This window comes from Lichenostomus cassidix, chromosome 17, assembly GCF_008360975.1.
Source record: "Lichenostomus cassidix isolate B80296 chromosome 17, HeHo_3.0, whole genome shotgun sequence".
Classification (NCBI taxonomy): domain Eukaryota; kingdom Metazoa; phylum Chordata; class Aves; order Passeriformes; family Meliphagidae; genus Lichenostomus; species Lichenostomus cassidix.
This window is the reverse complement of record NC_139497.1, coordinates 5,922,801-5,942,156: the sequence shown is the minus strand read 5'-3', so window position 1 is coordinate 5,942,156 and position 19,356 is coordinate 5,922,801. Positions and strand designations below refer to the sequence as shown.

The 19,356-nt window shown below is 47.1% G+C and overlaps 1 protein-coding gene across 6 annotated transcripts in view; it reads left to right on the top strand.

The window, feature by feature from the left end:
• Positions 1-19,076, top strand: part of COL27A1 (collagen type XXVII alpha 1 chain) — a 139,675-nt gene extending 120,599 nt beyond the window's left edge. For 5 of the 6 annotated variants that reach the window (XM_085077192.1, XM_085077193.1, XM_085077196.1 and 2 more), the window contains 20 exons: positions 4,103-4,159; positions 4,317-4,370; positions 4,920-4,973; positions 6,369-6,422; positions 7,888-7,941; positions 8,017-8,124; positions 8,499-8,606; positions 10,118-10,225; positions 11,889-11,942; positions 12,508-12,570; positions 12,965-13,018; positions 13,702-13,737; positions 14,064-14,081; positions 14,463-14,498; positions 14,817-14,843; positions 15,047-15,112; positions 15,511-15,679; positions 15,839-15,948; positions 16,662-16,880; positions 17,417-19,076. In XM_085077192.1, the coding sequence (XP_084933318.1) occupies positions 4,103-4,159; positions 4,317-4,370; positions 4,920-4,973; positions 6,369-6,422; positions 7,888-7,941; positions 8,017-8,124; positions 8,499-8,606; positions 10,118-10,225; positions 11,889-11,942; positions 12,508-12,570; positions 12,965-13,018; positions 13,702-13,737; positions 14,064-14,081; positions 14,463-14,498; positions 14,817-14,843; positions 15,047-15,112; positions 15,511-15,679; positions 15,839-15,948; positions 16,662-16,880; positions 17,417-17,563 (1,596 nt within the window). In that variant the 3' untranslated portion in view covers positions 17,564-19,076. Of the gene's footprint in view, positions 1-4,102; positions 4,160-4,316; positions 4,371-4,919; positions 4,974-6,368; positions 6,423-7,887; positions 7,942-8,016; positions 8,125-8,498; positions 8,607-10,117; positions 10,226-11,888; positions 11,943-12,507; positions 12,571-12,964; positions 13,019-13,701; positions 13,738-14,063; positions 14,082-14,462; positions 14,499-14,816; positions 14,844-15,046; positions 15,113-15,510; positions 15,680-15,838; positions 15,949-16,442; positions 16,881-17,416 lie in introns of those variants that run through there. The other variant, XM_085077194.1, reaches the window with a different exon arrangement.
• Positions 19,077-19,356: the final 280 nt, after the last annotated feature.

The window sequence follows — 19,356 nt, the reverse complement described above, 5'->3', positions numbered from 1 at the left end:
ACCAAAAGAAATCAGACTGGTAGCTTTCTGCGATCGGATCAGAGTAACTCCCTGCACAAACGAGCTGATCTTGAGCTGCTGGCATTGCTCCTCTCCATGGCCCTTGCTCTGTGCTCCTCATCCCCACCCTTGGAGAGCCCCCTGGCCGCAGCTGCCCTGACTCAGAGCCCTCTTTCCACGGTGGCTTTCCCCGGGTGTTTTCCCCCTTTTGCTGAGTCAGCACAGCCACAACCAGTTCAGGCTGGAGCAGTGACTCACACTTTAATGGTTTCCTGTCGGCTGCTCGGCGCTCCCAGAGCTGGTGGAGCTCTTCACATGCCTTGGGCAGCGATGCTCCCTCCCTCCTGAGACCTCTCTGCAGAAGGCTCTGGGGAGAACTCATCGTGACCTTACAGTATTTAAAGGGAGCTTATCTAAAAGGGGAGCAACTTCCTGCAGTGGACAGATAGTGATGGGACAAGGGGGAATGGTTTTAAAAGGAAAGTGTAAAGATTTCCTTTAGACGTCAGGAAGTTCTCCACTCAGAGGGTGGTAAAGCACTGGCACAGTTGCCCAGAGAAACTGTGGCTGCCCCTGGATCCCTGGAAGTGTCCAAGGCCAGGTTGGACAGGGCTTGGAGCAGCCTGGGATAGCGGAAGGTGTCCCTGCCATGGCAGGGGGTGGAACAAGATGGACTTTAAGGTCCCTTCCAACCCAAACCATTCTACTCTCCCTTGGTGTGGGAAACAATGGTGATGGGGACTGGTCAGTCATGAGGTCCCCATGAAGAGGAGAGATGCATGTACTCTTTTTGCTCATTTTCCACTCCCCATCACCAAGAGAGTGTTCAGCTTTGCCTCTGCACACAGGTGGGATTGCAGCTGTACTGCAGGGAGGAGTTTCATCACTTATTAAATGAGTTTATAAGGATTTGCCATTGCTGGGGCTCTGAATGAATCCCTTCAGCTCAGGCTCCTGGTGTCAGATCATCCTGTTCACACCATGCTCTGCCTGGAGATTCCCTGTGCAGCCAGGAATCAGTGGGGCAGGGCAAGCTGTTGTGTTCCACTAAGATATTCACATGCCTCAGAAATTTTGCTTTGGGGGTGAACAATGGTCATTGTGCTTTTTCCCTCATTTTCTGCTGCTGAAACACATCCGTGGAGGAACAGCTGGTGATGTTCCTGCTGCTCCATGTCTCCACTGCTGCCTTGCTGAACTTCCTGGCAAGTGTTAGGCAAGCACAACCAGCCCAGGATGATGTTGAGAGCTCATGAACAGACACATTGCCTGCCCAGAGGTTTCTCAAAGTCCTACTGTCGAATCTTGAGCATCCTGGCAAAATGTTGTGTCATGACTAGCAAAAGCAAGGTCAGCCATTGACCCTGCAGCCATTGAGATGTGCAGATATGTATCTCTGTTGCTTAAATTGCAGCTGTTGCTTTATTTGAAAACATTTAAAGTTGCCATCTTGAAAGCTCCCATAATTTCAGTGGCAAATGATCCCCAAATTTTTCATCTGAAGCACTCAGTGGAGCACTTTGCCCTTCACCAACAAGATGTTCTTCTGCAAAAGGACTTTAGAAGAGCACTCCCTGAGTGGATCTGGTGTCAACAGAGCACAGCAGTGTTATGATAAATTAATTCTACATTCAAGAATCCAAGCTGAAGCCTGATGAAGCCACCAAAGTATCCAGTGTGTCCTGCTGGGAGCAGTCAGCTCTGTTAATGACAGCTGAATCTCCTCATCCATGTTCTCCTGGAAGGCCAAGGGGTCTGCTGACACCTTGCTGGGGAGCAGAAGGAGGAGATGCTGAACCAGGAGAGCACAAAATCACGTGCTGAGCCTCCAGCACCACTTCCTGCAGCATCCAGGTGCTCCACAAAATCTTGCATCTAAGTTTTCTTATCCACCATCCTTTTTCTCCTAAGAGGTGCCTGGATGCCAGCCTAAGGATAGACAGATTCCTTCCCTTCAGGCACCTGCAACCTCTCATACACGTGTGAACATGGAAATGGAAGCCTGAATGTGAGAAATAAAGAGAAAATGGAAATGGGACCGAGAGTGCTCTGTGAGGTTTAAGCAATGTGGTAAATGAAGCTGTGCTGGAGGAGGAGGAGGATATAACGGTGGGGAAGGTCTTCCCTTTTCCAGAGAAGAAAGCAGTTTGGTGAGAAGCACTGCTGTGGAATTCTGCTCCCTTGTGCCATCCCTGCCAGCTACTCCACCACATTTCATACATTTGCAGCTCCTCAAAGAGGCCTTGCTCAGAGCAGACGCCTGCACTTGGCAGCTGCTTAAAGCAGTCCAGATGGGATGCTTTTAAAAATTACAAACTGGTGTATCTCACTTTGGGACAGGAGCCAACAACAACAAGCCTTCCCTTCTTCTCCATGCATTTTCCATTTGTATTCCAACATGTTTACTTTGCTGCCCTTTACTCTTAACTTTTTTTCACTGCAACTTTCCAAAGAATTAGTGCAGACCTTTCATCTCTCTCTCTCGAGCAGCTGAGGCACCAGGAAGCTCTGGAGGAGTTCAGTCTCGCAGTCCTAGAGCTGACCAGGCTGCAGGATTTTCTCAGGCAGGAGACAGAGGATGAGGTGGGAATTAGCCTCAAGGGGGGGGAAACAAAGCCACAATGGGGGAGAAAATCTGTGAGTCTCGATGGTCTTCAAGGGTGCCCAGAATTGTGAGCTTTCCCTGAGTTCATCACACTCAGTTCCCAAATGGCAAAGGTGTGCACATCCTGATGGGGAAGAAGCAATCAGTGCCAAGACTTCTGCATAGTAACAGACACACTGGGATGATTTTTTTTTTCCCTGAGAATTGAGAAATGGTGGCTTTGTTTCCCTTCTAGTCAGCATTCCTTAGATAGTGGCTAGAAAGCAAACCAGTTGCCAGGTATTCTGCTGCTGGCTTCCAGCAGTGAGTTCAGTAGCGCTGGAAACCATCGGCAGAGCCTGTGAGGCTTTGCTTCCTTTCCTCTCTTCTCTGCCACCCAAATTTCTCTCAGAGGCAGGATCACCAAGAAATTTCCCAAATGTCCTTGCTATCAGCAGCTGCAACTCCAACAGGAGAGTAACCCAGCAAGAACGTCAAAGAGAATTGTAAATACACCAGAAAGGGCTGGTGCAACCACTGAGAATTGCAGAAGTCTGTGAAAAACTTGGCTCTGCAATGTTTGGAGATTTGGATGTTCAAGGCTCTTGGAGCACCCCAAGCACCCCAAATAGAGCAGCTCCACTGTGTCACCACCCCCCAGACTCCTTCTCTCCAGTAATGCAGCACCAAAGGAGCTCTAAGACATGTTCATCCCAAGGAGCCAAAGAGCCAGAGACTGCTATGGACTCATCAAAAACTGGAGGAGCTGGAATGTGGTGTTCTCCCATGGGGAGCAAAGAAACAGCCATCTCTGAGCTAGACTCCAGAGCAAACAGGACATGGTGACCCTGAGTGACTTTCACAACAGAATTTAAAAGGATAGTGTCTCTGTTAAGTCTTAAGGGATCTGTCTGTGGATGTTTTGGAGAGACCTCAGTTATAAATAAGCTGGGTGATGTTATCTACCAGCCAAACCATGAGCTCTGAGCTCGTGCTGTGGAGCATCCCAGCAAGGAGAGGAGTGTGTAAGAGGCTGTCTCACCTGGCTGATCATAAAATGAACCCACAATGGTGGCCCATGACCAGGGAGCCATCCAGACCACCCATGCTCCCTTGACAGCCCAGACAGCACTCAACGAGGGTGGGGAAATGCTTGATTAAAGAGTTTGGTTAAACTGTCAGCAATAAAACTTAGAGGCAGAGAGCTATTTCCCATATTGTCCTAATTACATCCTGATTGCTTAGTTTTAGGAATTGTTGAAAATAACCCTTTGCACCTGGTTACTTAGGGAGGAGAGTTAGACCAGGCAGAAACAACCACCGGAAACCAGGAAAGCAATGTGAAGAGTCAGTGAAACAAACAAAAAAAAAAATTGTTTAGTCTTTCTTTGGATGAAAAGGGAGTAAACTCAACAGAAGCTTTGACTTCCCATGGTATGGTAGGACTGGATCAAGTCTGAACAGAAGCATCTGCTGTAAAATTTGCTGTTTATATTAATACTAACATTTTATTCCTAGGGAGAACAAGGTGATGATGGGAAGGTAGAAGGCCCACAGGGACCACCTGGAGACAGAGTAAGATGTTAAATCCCTTCTCTAATCAATCCTGGTTGGATTTTTGTGGGTGGATTATTTAGTTGCTGCCTTACTTGTAGAACATGCCCTAGCCATTGAGATATTGCAGATGACAGCTTGTTTACATCCACCCCAAATCTTTGTTGTGCTCTTGTAGGGCCCTGTTGGTGACAGAGGTGATCGAGGGGAGCCTGGAGACACTGGTTATCCTGTGAGTCTTTTCCCAAATGCATGATTCAGAAATGTTTGCCTTGGGGAATGCTCCCAGTCCTCATCAGCCCACAGAACTGCCCAGCAGTCCCAATTCATAACCTGCTGTTGACCCTGGCCAGCTGCTGTACATGGCTGTGACTCAGACAAGGAATAATTCAGTTGTCTTCACCTAAAGCAGTAAAAACATTGCTGAAAAGTCAGCACCTCACCCTGCCATGCACTGCCTGAGCTCCTGAGGCTGAAAGAATGAGCAGGACCATCTGAGCACAGGTCTGTGATTATCAAGGACACACCCTGGGCAAGGTGTGTACAAGAGGATAAATTCCAAGACTGATGTGCTCACAGCTGTAGATTTCTTTCCAAGGCATATCCCCAGCAGCATGGGCACTACCCACAACTTCCCCATTTCTGCATCAGCAGAATGCAGATGTGTCTCTTCTCCTGCCCCATACAGCACGTTACATTCATTTTTCTCTCTCATTGTCACAAAAGAATAATTTATTTTCTTTTATTTTACTCTTCAATTTTGTTTTGTTTTTTATTTAAGGGTCAAGAAGGGCTTGATGGGGAAAGAGGAAAACCTGGACAGCAAGGCTTACCTGTAAGAGATGCTGCTTTATTGTAAGCTACCCAACGCTCCAGGCATGGGAGAAACAGGGAGGTGGGAAGGGCTGCAGTAGGAGTGTGTTACAAGCTGTGAAATGTGGGCATTGCCATCAGCCAGGCCTATGGAATGGGCATTTGGGGCCAAACTTGAGATAATAAATGGGTGACAAAACAGGGAGCACTCCCAGTGCCTGTTTCCAAAACCATCCTTTGTGAATGGTCCATGAGGAACTGGCAATCCTGGGAAATGGGTGATGGGAGATGACAGTGACAGTGGAAGGGTCTGCTTGGAAATGATCCATTTGATGTGCTGCTGGTCCAGTGTGAGGTGAGACCATATTATTCTGCCTTCATGTTGTTTCCTCTCAAACTTCCAAAAGACTAAATTAAATCCAAATTCAAGGGAAGGACTTTTTTGTTCCCTTGCCATGTACAATAGCATCTGATCTTTATATGTGACTATTGCAACTCTGAATGCAGCAGCACATTAAATGTAGTTTGTATTGGGAAATAAAGTTGAATCAATTCCCACTCTTTGTAAGGATGCTGGGAAGAACAACAGATTCTATTTTGGGGTTAAAATTGCAGTGCTCTGTCATATTGCCTAGGAATGAGTAGAGCTGCTGCATTCCCAGTGGATGTAGTTTATTTGGGGGGTGGTAGCCCTTCAGATGATTCAGATGGAAGAAGGAGCTTTGGATTGTCTTTAGTAAAGGTGTATTAGAAACCTCAAGATGCATTAGAAACCTCAAACACAAGCTGAAGAAGGAGAGCCCTGCAGGGAGTCCTTCCTTACCATTTATTTGATGTAAGTCCAGAATTTTCCACTGACAGAAATACAAACAAAAATACCCAACCTGGACGGCCAGGAGAAAAGACTGAGATGGGTGTGAGGAGGAAGAGATCAGCATGAGAGCAGTGAAAAACCCTCTCTGCTTCACTCCACAGGCAGTTTTCTAAGACCTGACCTCTAGGCAAAGACCTGAAACCAAGGCAAAGGCTGCAGCATGCAAAAGGGAGGATGTACCAGCAGCCACTGTGTAAACTGCTGGTTCTGCACACAATTTCTGCTCTCAGGCTCCTTCCTGCCCACTTCAGCACTGCTCTCCAGGCACCATCTGGAGTTTGGTGAATGATTTCCACAAGTGCAGGCACCACCCAAGTGAGGGGCAGAGTTGCCTCTTTTCCAATCGACACCCTGTCAAATGCTCTCTGGAGACAGTTCCTTGCTCCTTTTTCCCCAGGGGCCTGTCTGAGCACAGGCTGTTTCCCTGAATTGTTTCCATACAGTCAGCGTTGTTAGGGCACAAAAAATGCTGCTCTTTGTACTCTGTGCAAGATACTGCCAGAAGAGAATTTTAAGCAGATTTTTCTTGCTTATGTTTTGTAGGGGGATCCTGGATCACCAGGCAAGCCAGGAGCAAAGGGATCCAAAGGTGATGTGGTAGGTTTCAGCAGGGTGGATTTATAGTGTCCCAAATTTAAAGAAAATGTCTAATTAAGAGGACTCTCATGTGGGATTTTTGCCTATGGTCTATGCCTTGAAAGGCTTGTGGGAGGGCTGTAAACATGTATTTGGGTGTCCAAGCCCAAGAGTTTGTTGGCTTTGTGGAGCTGGAGAAGATCAAGACGGGTGACTCCTGGGCAGGTTTTCAGTTCCTGCCATGGGTTGTGTCTCTTTCCCATGCCCTGTTTGTGCTGCCTGCAGCCACAGCTGCTCGTCCATCCCCAAGGAGGGCTGAGCCAGGCAAGAGTCTCTCCCTTTCCTTTGAACCATAAACTTTTCTGGCTTGAAACCTTCTGGTTTTGCAGTCCATTTATGCATGGAGTTGTTTCTTGGAATAGTCCCTCTAACTTCTTATCCTCATTGAGCAGGAAAACTCAGCACATATGGGTCCTTCAGGGTTCTCTGGGGCACCTCATACCTATTCCTACCTCCACATCTGGCTGTAATGACAGCTTGCTAATTATTCTCACAGACCAGGGACTTTATTTATTAAAACATAAGTATGTGACCTCAATACTCAGCAAATTCCAGCTCTCTCTTGGCAGATGTCAAGGTTTTTAATCTGACCCTGCTGGGGGCAATGCCAGAAGATAGTTTTAGGTTTTCTTGGCAAGAACTGTACCAGGTGATAAGATAAATACATTCTGCCCATCGATGGACAACCTGGAACTGCCTTTGGGTCTAATGAATAGCAGGGAAAGCACCTCCAGGAATATTTCTTTCGTGTAGCTGGCTGGTCTGGTTCTCTGCAGATGGAGAAACAATGCACAGAGAATGAGTTCTTCAATTTAAAAGTGCTTTAGTACATGACCTCACTAAGAGAGCCCTAGTGAAGGTGATGAGGCTGAGTTTTCCATTAATTCTGCACAAATTAATCCTTTCTAAAGCTAATAAACCTCAGAAGTATTTCTTCAATGCCTTTATTCATAAAGCAGCATTGCAAATTTCAGACAGAAGACACCCTCTTTAATTTCCATTAGCTTTCCAAAACAGAGAGAACTACTTCTCAAAGGACTCGCTGGGTCCTGGGTTTGCTGTCAATGAACTGATGGAGGACTCAGGTTTTCAGCATCTTGTTCTAATGTTTGCCAGTGCACCAAGTCCTCCCTTGAGTTCATCCTGCTTTATTTGTCCTCATCTGCTCTGTATTAGGAAAAATGTAGGTCCTTGCCTTCTAGCTATTCATTCCTGCCCTAGAACTCTCAAGACGTACGAAGAGTCACTCGTAATAAAACCAAATAGCAGTTCATTCCCCAGCGCCAGAGCAACTGACTTTATAAATCTCCCTTTTATAAACTCTTTCCAATCATTATCCAAAAGCACACCCTGAAGTCAGGGTCCCAAGTGGAGCTGTGCTAGAACTGCTGCAATTTTAGATGTTTTTCTGTTTTTTTACTTGCAGGGTCAAAAAGGAAAGCAAGGAGCACGGGGCAGTGCAGGGAGCAGAGGCTCACCGGTAGGTGAAAATTCAGTTTTCCGCCCCAGGAAATGCTGTCTGGGAGCTCCATCTCTAACACCTTTGTGATTTTAGGGCATCCTTGGGCTACCAGGTCCTCGAGGAGTGGTGGGAAGGCAGGGTCAGGAGGGTGCCCCTGGAGTGGATGGAGTGCCTGGGAAGGACGGCGTGCCTGGGACACTGGTAAGCTCCAACTGTAACCTTATGGCATCAACAGCAAATGTAATGCAATTTGGAAAACCAAAAGGTAGCACAGGAGAAATTATGGGATCCAGCTATGAGTATTCCAGTTTACATGCACCCAGAGTGGATCACATCTCACTTGCACACAGAGGCAGCAGCTGCCTTAGCATGACCAGATCTGTAAATAAAGTGGGGTTTGTAGCCTGACAGACACCTGAACACACAGAACTCTGTCCACACCTGCAAACTCACCCCTGCAAACCTATCCCCCTCCTCACTGAGGGCAGACTCCCAACACTCCCCTCTTCCCCCTAGAAGCTGTGCAGAAGCAGAAAGGGTTTTGTTTTATAACCTCTTCCATGTTTATTTTCTAGGGAGAGCAGGGTGACGATGGGGAAGAAGGTGTGACTGGGATGTCAGGCAAGAGAGGGAACCCTGGTGTGCCAGGACTCCCAGGGGCACAAGGACCACCAGGATTCAAGGTGAGTTTCTGTCTCCCTAAGATGCTGCTGTGAGGGATCCTGTCTGTGAGCCTGATGCCTCTAGAGCTCAAACTCTCTGAGGTCTAGTATAGTCCCAGCTCCTGCTCAGTTCCATCTTCTACTCAGCTAGAGGCTCTCTAGGTCCATCCATCCATCCATCCATCCATCCATCCATCCATCCATCCATCCATCCATCCATCCATTTTCCTGACATTCCCAGCAGCTGAATGTCCCTGATACCTTTCCTCCTTTACCAAAGGAGCTCAGGAGCCTGCAGACACACATACCCACACTAATTACACTTTAGTCTTTTGTCATTAGAAACGTGGCTAGGAAAAAACATGGGGAGGTTGCAGAGGAACTGCTACAGCCCACTTGTAGGGTGTCCCAAATGGACAATTCCATGGGAAATTCAGGTGTTCTAGCTGTTCTGCAAGGCCTGAACTGCTGGAGGGAAATTTGTGCTGCTTGGTTTTTAGTATATTTACTATAAACTAAATTATTATAAACTATATTAGTATATTTACTGGCCTAGAATGACTGGAGCCAGGATGGGCTTGGACACTGACCTGGGTGGATGCAGGGACAAGCTGCTTTAGTGACCTTGGGGTTTATTCCTGGTCCTTGCCCTGATCCAGGCTCGCCACAGGATCTAAACTGGACCCACTGCAATTCAGTTGTTTGCAGAAAGACTGTAAATAGGAAGACTCCAGCTGGGTTTGGAGAGGCTCTGGGATCTGATTTAAATTAGGGCTCCATAGCACATTGCCCTTGATCTGTCACTTGCTGCCCTCCAGCTGCCTTGGGCAGTACAACAGGAGGTGGCTGGCAGACGCTGTGGCTGTGTCACACATTCACACCCGGTCTCCAGGGCAATTTGTTGCCCCTTTTCCAGCTGTTCCACCATCCTTGGCTGCCTTTGCTCCTCTCTCCCAGCCTGCCCCAGACTGAGTAGCTGGAGCTTGTGCTGCTCCTGGTGCTCGGCAAAGGGAGGAGGTGGGGAGCAAAGTGTGGTGCTGAGTGGCAGAATCTGCCTCTGGATTGGAGTTGTAGAGTTAACACAGGGGGAAATGTTGGCTTTGCAGCCTCTGGACTGAAGTCCTGCAGTGGAAGTCTTGGCATGCCTTCAGCATTTTCCGTGAATTAATCATCAATAGCCAGCCTGCTGGGGGGAAGAGATTATGGGAATCTGCAGGGCAGGACAAAAAATGTAGGCAGTGCAAAGAGAAGACATTTGATCCCTTTTCTCCCCATACCCCCACACAGGTGGGACAGCTCTGCTGAGGCTCCTGCTCTGCGGGCAGCCCAGGAGGTGACACAGCTATGGCCACCCTGGTGTCACCCTGTGCCTCCTGAGCAACCTGCCTTAGACCTGGGGCATCCCCTGGTGGAACCACATTCCTTAGCCCAATGAGCCATTTTTTCCAGCTCTCCATCTATGGCTATTTCAGCTGAGTGCTGTTATATTTAGCTCCCATCCTTTGGAATTACTCGAATTCTGTTATTTTTAGGGTGAAAGAGGATTGCCTGGACAGACTGGCCAACCAGGGAAGCGAGGATCACCGGGAGGAACAGGTCTTCCAGGGAGCCCTGGTGACCCAGGACCCAAAGGACAGCCGGTTAGTGGGGCTGGAGCTGATCAGAGCTGCAGGAGAGGGTGCGAATCCACAGGCTGGGACAGCAGGGTGATCCCTGGGAGGGTCTGTGCAGGGGAGCTCCCATCCATTGAGTGAGATTCTGGAAGAGAGATTAGGACTAACACAAAATAAGGCAGAAGAACCCAAGCTACCTCAACTAAAATGCACTTGTTTGGCTGTTTTATATAAACCCCTAGGGTGATAGTTTTCAAGCTGAAAGGTAGTAACACCACCATATATCATTTTGTCGTTGATCATAGATCAATGTCACAGATCAGTTTGTCTCTGTAACACAAGTGACACATTTATTTGCCCCATATTGTCACTGCCTGATTTGCTGCAGGATTAGTAACCACATCCCTTGGCTGAGATGACCTCATGGCATTTAAACCCTTCTGAATTCCCATGTGCTTTTGCCTAAAATTCATCTAGAAAGAAGGCTTGGCTGATTCTCCTAATGCAGGAAAGACCTTAGCCCTCTGTTAGTAGCAGTTTTCCTCTCCAGGATCCACAAATGAGCAGTTAAATCAATTTGTCTCCTTGGAAAGTTTCTTAGGCTCCACCGAGTCCAACCAAGCCCTTTCTTGCCAGGCAGTTTCTCACTGTCATGGCAGGAAAAACTTCCCAACAAGGAGGTTTCTAGAATGACTCTGGAACAACCTTGTAATAAAGGTGGTGGGAGCCACATCACTTTGGTCATTTACAGCTGAGTGAATAAGCCACTGTAAAACACCCCAAAAAGCACAATCAGAATGGGTGACACAGTCCTGCCAAGAGGTCAAACAAGACTTTTCTGTCTCTGATGTTTCTAACCCTGGAGAAAGAATCATCTGGTGAAGGTTTCTGAGCCCTTTTTTTTTTTTATAAATGTTGAATCATCTTAAATTTTGACATCTGAGAAGCCCAAAACTCTCAAAGGATGACCATTTCAAACATGGTGAAAGGAGGGTGTTTACATAAGGACATGCTACCCAGGGTGGGTTTTTTATTCTCAGAGTGCATGCTATGTGCTGATTCAAGCTTGATGGCCTTCCAACTATTTTATTATTATTTTTCTAACAAAATTGTGGAAAAATCCCTGCAGAGTTGAATAGGAAAAGAATGAGGGGGATATGCATGATTTTCCTGGGTTTGAGTGGGAGGTCATGTTGTAGGAACATGCACTTCTTTAACAGCTTGAATGAGCATAGTTCAAATTTATCCTTTAGTAGGTCAGTCCAGTTGGTATTAGAAATAAAAGAAGAGCTTATTTTAAAGGGCTTTGAGGCTGTTGTTTTGAAGCATGAACTTCCAAGATCAGTCTCAGAATAGATGCTCTCCATCCTGCTCCTGCTGGTGGTGAGCCAAGCCAGAGAAGCATCTGCTAGAAATACTGCAGGTTTGCCTCCCATTTTGGGGACAAAAAGGTGGCACTGGTGAAATCCAAGAGATCAGTTGAGTTGCTTCTAGCCTGATGATTGTATAGTTCCTCCTCCAGGTTTTTTTCATCCTTCTTTCCCATCTAGTCCTGCTTAGGCTGAAGGATACTCATGGATTTCTCTTTCTCTGAAGCTGCTGAGCTCTTGGTGCATCTCTGAGGGACATCTCCAGCCAGCAGTGGGAACTGACTGTTTGTTCTTGTGTTTGTCTTGGCTGTCACATGCAGGGAGACTTCGGTGAGGCAGGATTTCCAGGGATTGCAGGACTGTTTGGGCCAAAGGTAAGAGGCTGCTGGTGGCCAGTTGGTTTTCCAGTCTCTCTTTACAGGTAATGCCATACTTGCTGCATTGCTAGCAGCTCTGCAGAAACTATGGAAATTGAAATTTGATCCCAACTTTCTTTAGTTTATCAATCTTCATTTGTTAAATGAATGTCTGCTTATATGTGCTTTGTTGGAGTTTATTCCTGTTAAAATGGGTTAGAGGGGGAAAGGGAGACTCTGTGGCTGTTTTCCCCCTTTCTGACATTTGTATTTCCAGCATCAGCCATCAGCCTGCACCTCAGACACCAATGTGCATCCCTAACACTGAGCCTTGAATTGAAATTTAGATTCATTTCATCAGCATATCGTTTCCCTGGTGAAGAGAGAACTGTTTGTTTTCTGTCGAAAGTAAAAGCCTTGCAAAACAGGAGTGGGGAAAGAATTTCTTTTTAGAATAAACTGGACCTTCCCATTCCCATATGCAAGAAGCAGCACCTCTGTCCTTAAAGCAGAGCTCTAAGCAAGGGCATAAGCACAGGGTTTGGTTATTTAGAGGACCTGACATCTCATTTTTTGCTTGCAGGGCCCCCCAGGAGACCTTGGGTTCAAAGGCATTCAGGGACCACGTGGGCCACCAGGTCTCATGGTGAGTGGCTTTCCAGTTTGTGGGTTTGGGAGGATTTTCTTCCTCCAGCCCCATTTCTGTGAGGCCCCAGGGGCTGTGAGGAGCACAGTGCTCAAGGCCATGGCACCACAGCTGCAGGTGACCACATCTGCAGGGGGTTTGGAGACTCCAGCTACACTGAAATCCTTCAATTTCTGGAATTTCTGAGGTTTGACATGACTTGTGGCAACCATACTGCGAGGGTTTGTCTCTTGGAGCTGCAGTTTGAAATCGTTTTTTATTCCAGCTGCAGCAAACACCACCACCACCAAGCAGCTGAAAAGCAGCAAAGATTCAGAGCCTTCAGGGAGTCTGCCCTGGTGAAAATGACTGTCAGTTCCCATGTGGTGGCTCACAAATGTCCTTTCTTTTCCAGGGAAAAGAAGGAATTATTGGTCCGATCGGCATTCAGGGTCCCACGGGAAGCCCTGTAAGTATCCACATTTTTTTCCTGCCTGTGTTTTTTAGAAGCATTTAAGTGTGTGAGATCCAAGATGTTTGAGGCCAGCATAAGTAAACCCCAAATCCTGCTGTAATGAGGAAGACAAAATGGGTTTTAAGATCAGCAGCTTCAGAAAAGTGCAGGCTTAGTCTCTGGCTGCATAGAAAATTGCTGAGAGATTATTAGCTGAAAAGTGCAATACATAAGTGCAAGGTTTCCAATAGACTGGAAGGCAAGAATGTTATTGCAGATTTTTGAAAGCCAGATTTCCCAAAGAGCTTGGCCTGAGGGGGGCAAAAAAATTTTTTTTTTTTTTTTTTTTAAATTAAAAATTTAAAACATATTAAACTGGGAACCACTTGATTTTGGGAAGTGTTGAAAATCCCTGCCTGTCCTGAAATGCCAAGGCTCTGAATACAGACTGAAAATCAGCTCAGTGCTTTGTGAAAACAGGAGCAGACACTACCCAGAGCTTGGTCCAGAGGCTGCCACTGGCAGAGATGAAACACAGTGAGATGAACTCAGACATTGCCAGAACAGCCAGCAATGGCATTTTTCACTTTGGGATGGGGAGGCCAATATGACATCCTGAGCTGATGTGTTGGAGATGCTCTTGGGTCCTTGCAAGGAGCTTGTGAATGGTCACTGACAGCCTCCTGCTGTGCTTTCAGGGGCCCAAGGGAGACAAAGGCAGCCGTGGGGAGATGGTAAGTACTGGTCTCACCCCCAGGTTCCCTTTGAACAATCAGGAGTCACTCTGGGCTCTGCTGTGACCACAGGGTGTGTTAGGCTCCCCTGAGGGCAGGACACTCAGTGCACTGTGCACACCACATCCACTCCACTCTGCTGGTAAAATTCCCATTTCCTTAACCCAACAACACTTCACCACATTGTCCACACTGTGGTATCTCCAGTGCAGCACCCAGCCCTTGCACAAACACCTTGGGAACAGCACGTGGGTGTACAGGGAGATTTTGGGTTAGTAATGAGCATTTTCTGACAGCTTCTCTGCCTTTTTTATTTTTCCCTGCAGGGTCTGCAAGGTCCAAGGGTAAGTATCTGACATCCCTTTTTCTGACTGATGTCTTGGATTTAAATAAAACAGTTGCTTTTGGCAAGTGTAAAGCTGCAGGGTGGGTAATTGTACACCAGGGATGTGATGAGAACTTGGGAACATGGCATTAGTGGCAGCTGAGGAGCTGAAAGGGCTGGGAGCAAGGGATGCAGCAGGAATAGACCAGGTGTAGACAGATGTGCCCAGAGCTGGGAGATGGACTAAACACAGCCACCCTTGTCTCTTGAGAGTTTTGAGGGACAAGCTGCTGGGAGGTGTCAAAAATCCAACTGAGAATAGATTCCTACTGGTGAAAATCAGGAGAAATGGAAATAAAAACTGGAGATATTTCACTAACTGATGTCACTCTGTCTTTAGGGTCCTCCAGGCCCACGAGGACACCCTGGCCCACCGGTATGTATATGTGGGAAGAGTTCATTATTGAAAGAAGCTAAAATTATTGCCACTATACTCTCCAGCAGGGCTGTTCCCTCACTGGAAATTATGGCTTAGTCCCACTCCTCATATGCAAAACCATGTGTGTGAATGGACCAGTGTTTCTTGTGCTTTAGTCCAAACCATCCCCAAGTGTTTTATAGAGACAGCATTGCTGCCTCTCTCCCTTCTCTGCACTCCAGGGGAATGGGGATTTCAAAAGGCCATGGCTAAATATCTGTGCAATAGTGACTGACCAGTTTTCTGTCTGATGCCCTTTTTTCCTTTGATTTCCAGGGGCCACCAGGAGTTCCAGCCTCATTTGTAAGTTGCCATTCTCTGTATGTTTGCTAATGATGACAAGAAGTCCTGCAGAGCCAAGGGGCTGCTGGGAGCCTGCAGACACTCTGAGGTGCAGCAGGAGATGCTGTGTTAGCAGAGCAAGGCTTGAACTGCAGCCTTAAAATGAGAAGTGTTTTTTTCAGCTTCTGACAATCTCACTTTCCATCTTTTTCACCCCACACCAGCAACAAGATGGCTTTGGGGCAGCTTTCCAGACACTGATCGATTCCAACACCGGGCTCAAGACAGAGGTAGGAGGGAATTTCTGAACTCCCTGGTCTTTGCTTGAGATGGAGGCTGGGAACAGTCACAGCAGTGCTCTCTGTGTGCAGAAAGTTTGTACAAAGCCCTGATTTGTCACTGTTCTAGTGGAATATCTGGAGTTTATGCATGCAAAGGTCCAGTTAAAGGATATAGTTCTGTTATGTCACTGATTTGTGAAGCTATAGACCTCCTGACTTTGCCATCATGACTTTGCCAGTGCTTCAGCACTGTTTGGGACAGCACAAGGCCTGTGGCTCACTGGGACCCGGCCAGCACAGCCTGTCTTTGACCCTTTGATTTTTCTCAAAATGATGCAGAAACTCTTGTGGTTACAGCACCTGGTTGCCTCCAAGACACCCCTCACTTTGCCTTCTTTTCTCTCCAGGGTTACCACCATCCAGACCTTCTCATGCTGGACCATGGAGGGGAGATCTTCAAGACTCTACACTACCTCAGCAACCTCATTCAGAGCATCAAAAGACCCCTGGGAACCAAGGAGAACCCTGCACGCATCTGCCGGGACCTCATGAACTGTGAACAGAAGATGAACGATGGTAGGAAGCCCTGAGTGTGCAAAGGCTGCATCCTCCTCAGGGCTGTTTCACATGTTCTCCTCCCCTGGGACCAGTCATGCAGAAACCAAAACTCTCCTTTTCTCATTCACAGAAAAGGTTCAGCGTCCTTCTTAATCCCTGAATCCTCTGTTTCTTCAGGTACCTACTGGATTGACCCAAACCTTGGCTGTTCCTCAGACACCATTCAGGTCATCTGCAACTTCACCAACGGTGGCCAGACGTGTCTCAGCCCTGTCACTGTCTCCAAGGTAGGCACAGCTCAGCCCCAGAGCAGCATTTCCCACACTGCTGTTGCCAAATACTGACGTGGGGTGTGTTGTCCCAGGACACTGGACAGTGAAGCATTAGTGCAACTGTAACACTCACTGCTCTCAGGAGTTAAAAAAGTACACCTGAGGCTGTTCTGGACTTTTGTCAAGACAAAGCCTTCTGTTCCAGTGATGTTTAATGAACCCATAACCTTAATGTGACCAGTAATTTCACAAACATACTGCTCCTAAATCCTTTATTCAATTAACTTACATTCAGGTCACTCTCACATTTTGTTTTCCACCACCTGATAAAGTGAGGTCAGCCTAAACACACAAGTTTGCAGAGAAGCTAATACTAAAGGATTTTTCTTGAGGAAGTACCTGTGCTAAAAATACAAATAGCCATATCTGGGCTCATTTGCAGATGAACTAGAACCTGCTTTGCTAGTTGTATCAAAATCGACGTTTGCATTCTCTTCCTCCTACTTAAGGACCTTCCAGTTTGTTCTGGACAGCAAAGGACCTGCTGTGTGCCATGAAAACTTTCCAGAATGATTTGATATCTGTCTCTTATGCCAAAACTCACACCAGATCCAGCCCTGGACTCCAGGGCAGACTGAAGCAGAGGACAGGGATGCCTTTGCTGTCCCTCCTTGCCCCAACCCTGCTCCCATCAGGGTTCCCCTATAACCTCTCTGTCCCCTTCACAGCTGGACTTTGGCATCGGGAGAGTCCAGATGAACTTCCTGCGCCTGCTGAGCTCGGAGGTGGTGCAGCACATCACCATCCACTGCCTGAACACCTCTGTCTGGAGGGAAGGCTCCTCTGAGAAACCCTCAGACAAAGCTGTGCGCTTCAGGGCCTGGAATGGGCAGATGTTTGAGGCAGGAGGGCAGCTCAGGCCAGAAGTGGCAGCTGATGATTGCAAGGTATGTTGCTGGGAAAGAGGGAAGGGGTAAAGAGAAATGCCAGGCTGAGCCCACCCTGGGGCTCAAGAAACACCTGTGCTGCTCGTCCTACAAGGGAGAAGGGCCAAGTTTACTTGTTCTCCACTAATTTTCCAGTCCAGGATGCTATGGCAGCTCCTGTGAAGCAGATGGCCTTGAAATAGAAAGCAAAAGATGAAATTCTGAAGTTACCTGTGATGTACAGCAACAGTTCAATGGCAGAAGGGTGAATGGCCTCCCATGGGTGGCAGTGGCTCCTGTCTGGTGCCACACAAAGCCAGGAGACACACTGGGGCTCACAGCATTAGGAGTTTGCCTTGGTGATACCACTCAAGCTCATTTTCCATCAGCCTGATAAAGGGTTCCCTAAAATGCTCTCCAAACCCACCCCAGACCCACTCAGCCCATTTGTCTCACGCAGGGATTTCCAGCCCTACACCTCACAGAGCACATTCCTTTCCAGCAGGATTCACCCCCTGGCTCACAGCTCTCTCTCTCTCCCCTCTCTCCCCGCACAGATCAAGGACGGACGCTGGCATCGGACCCTCTTTTCCTTCCGGACACAGGACCCTCAGCAGCTGCCAATTGTCAACATCTACAACCTGCCCCCATCCGAGCCAGGAAAGCAATATCACCTCGAGGTTGGCCCTGTCTGCTTCCTTTGAACCAAGCTATGGAAACCGAGCTCCAAGGCTGTGACCCCGCGGCCAGCCTGGCCTCCCTGGGGCTCTCCCACCTCTCTGCAGCAAGGACAGCTGGGCTGGAGCTTTTGGTCAACTCCTGCTCCAGCCTGTGGCTCAAGGTCTCCAAGAGCCCACGATCTACTGAACTCAGCTGGTTGTTGGAAGGAGGAAGAACAAGGCTGTGAGGAGGGGACTGGATCTTGAGGTTCCACACACAAAGCTTTTTCCACGACCAAAGAAAACATTGAGAGAAACCTCAAGTGACTTGCAGCGTGTGGGTTTTGGTTTTGGTTTTGTTTTTTTTTTTTGTTTCACCCCCCCTTCCCTACCCATTTTTGTCTGGTTCCTGAGTTACCAAATGTCCTTTCCATTGAGAAATAATTAAAAAAAAAAAAAAATAGAGCTTCCCTTTCAGAGCTTGTGGCCTTCTGGACAGCCACGTGCTGCATCAGGTCTCCCAGGCGGAGCTGCAAGTTGAATCTGGCTGCTCTGTGTACAGGAAGCATTTTGATGTGCAATATTAGAAGAAACAAAATATATATATTATATTATTTAAAGCAAAAAGAAAAAGAAAAAAAAAAAAAAAGAAAAAAAAGCTAAGTTCCTCCTTCCATGAGTTTAACCAACACCCCCTCTCAGGTGTGGTGTTGGAGTTGGGGAGAGTCCCGAAGCCAAGAAGGGGGAATGGAAAGAGGAGAGGGGAAGAGATTGGTGCTAAAATAGAGAGAGGGAATGGGCTCGTCTGATTTGTTTCTACCTCTCACTGTGAAATCTCTGGTGCTCTTAAAAAAGTGTGTTATTTTATATATATGACTTTATTTAAGGTTGTGAAGGTGCTACAGTGTCTTGCCACAGACCCAAAAAAAAAAGCCCCATAGGATCATCTCTCTGGGAAGAGATTATGTTCTACAGCTAAATCAGAGAAACAACCACCTTAAAAGGGATCCTTCAGTGGCTGTGGGTGCCAATAATAACTCACACCACAGCCAACATCACTTACGGGATAATTCACAAGCAAATTTGCTTTTTTTTCTGTTTGTTTGTTCATCAGCACTTCACTGCTTTGGGAGGGGAGTGAGGGACACAGCTCATCTGGAAGTGTTGAGCATCAGAGCTCCTTGGGAGTCACTTGTCAGGTTGGAGTTGGGCTGTACTGAGTTGCCCACACGACTCCCTGGGCTCAGCTCATATTTAAACCCAGCTCTGCAACCCTTCCCTGACATGATGGTACCTTGTTTCAGAACCCAGCCGAGCTTGGAAGGGTTTTGTTTTGTTAAGTTTTGTAGAAATTTAGTCTCTGTATGTAAATTTGGAGGATTTTTTTTTTTTTAAAGAGGATAATTATGGTAATCTTTAATTCTATATAAGGAATAATATTGATGTAATCAGAGCTGTACTGTATCAGAAACTTTTCAGTGCCTGTTTGGAGTTTTCATGTCTCATATGGACTATGGATTTTATTTTTTTGAGGAAAAAAAAATTATCTGTGAGTCTCTCTTTGTGTATTCTTTTTTTTTTTTTGTCACTACTGCCTGCTGGTTGGTTCCCAACCACCATCAGAAAAGGTTAACAGGATCTGTCCCAAATACCTCGCCCTCCACTTAGCCCCTGCCAGAAATACCTCACCCCCAGGCCAAAATCACCACCACCCATTGCTCACTGCCTCCCTGCACACCTCCCATTCTCCAGGCTCTCTCCATCTCTCATCCCATGCCATTGGTTTTGTGTTTTCTCAATGCTGCCGTTACCATTTGTTCTCATTAAAGCTTTTTTTT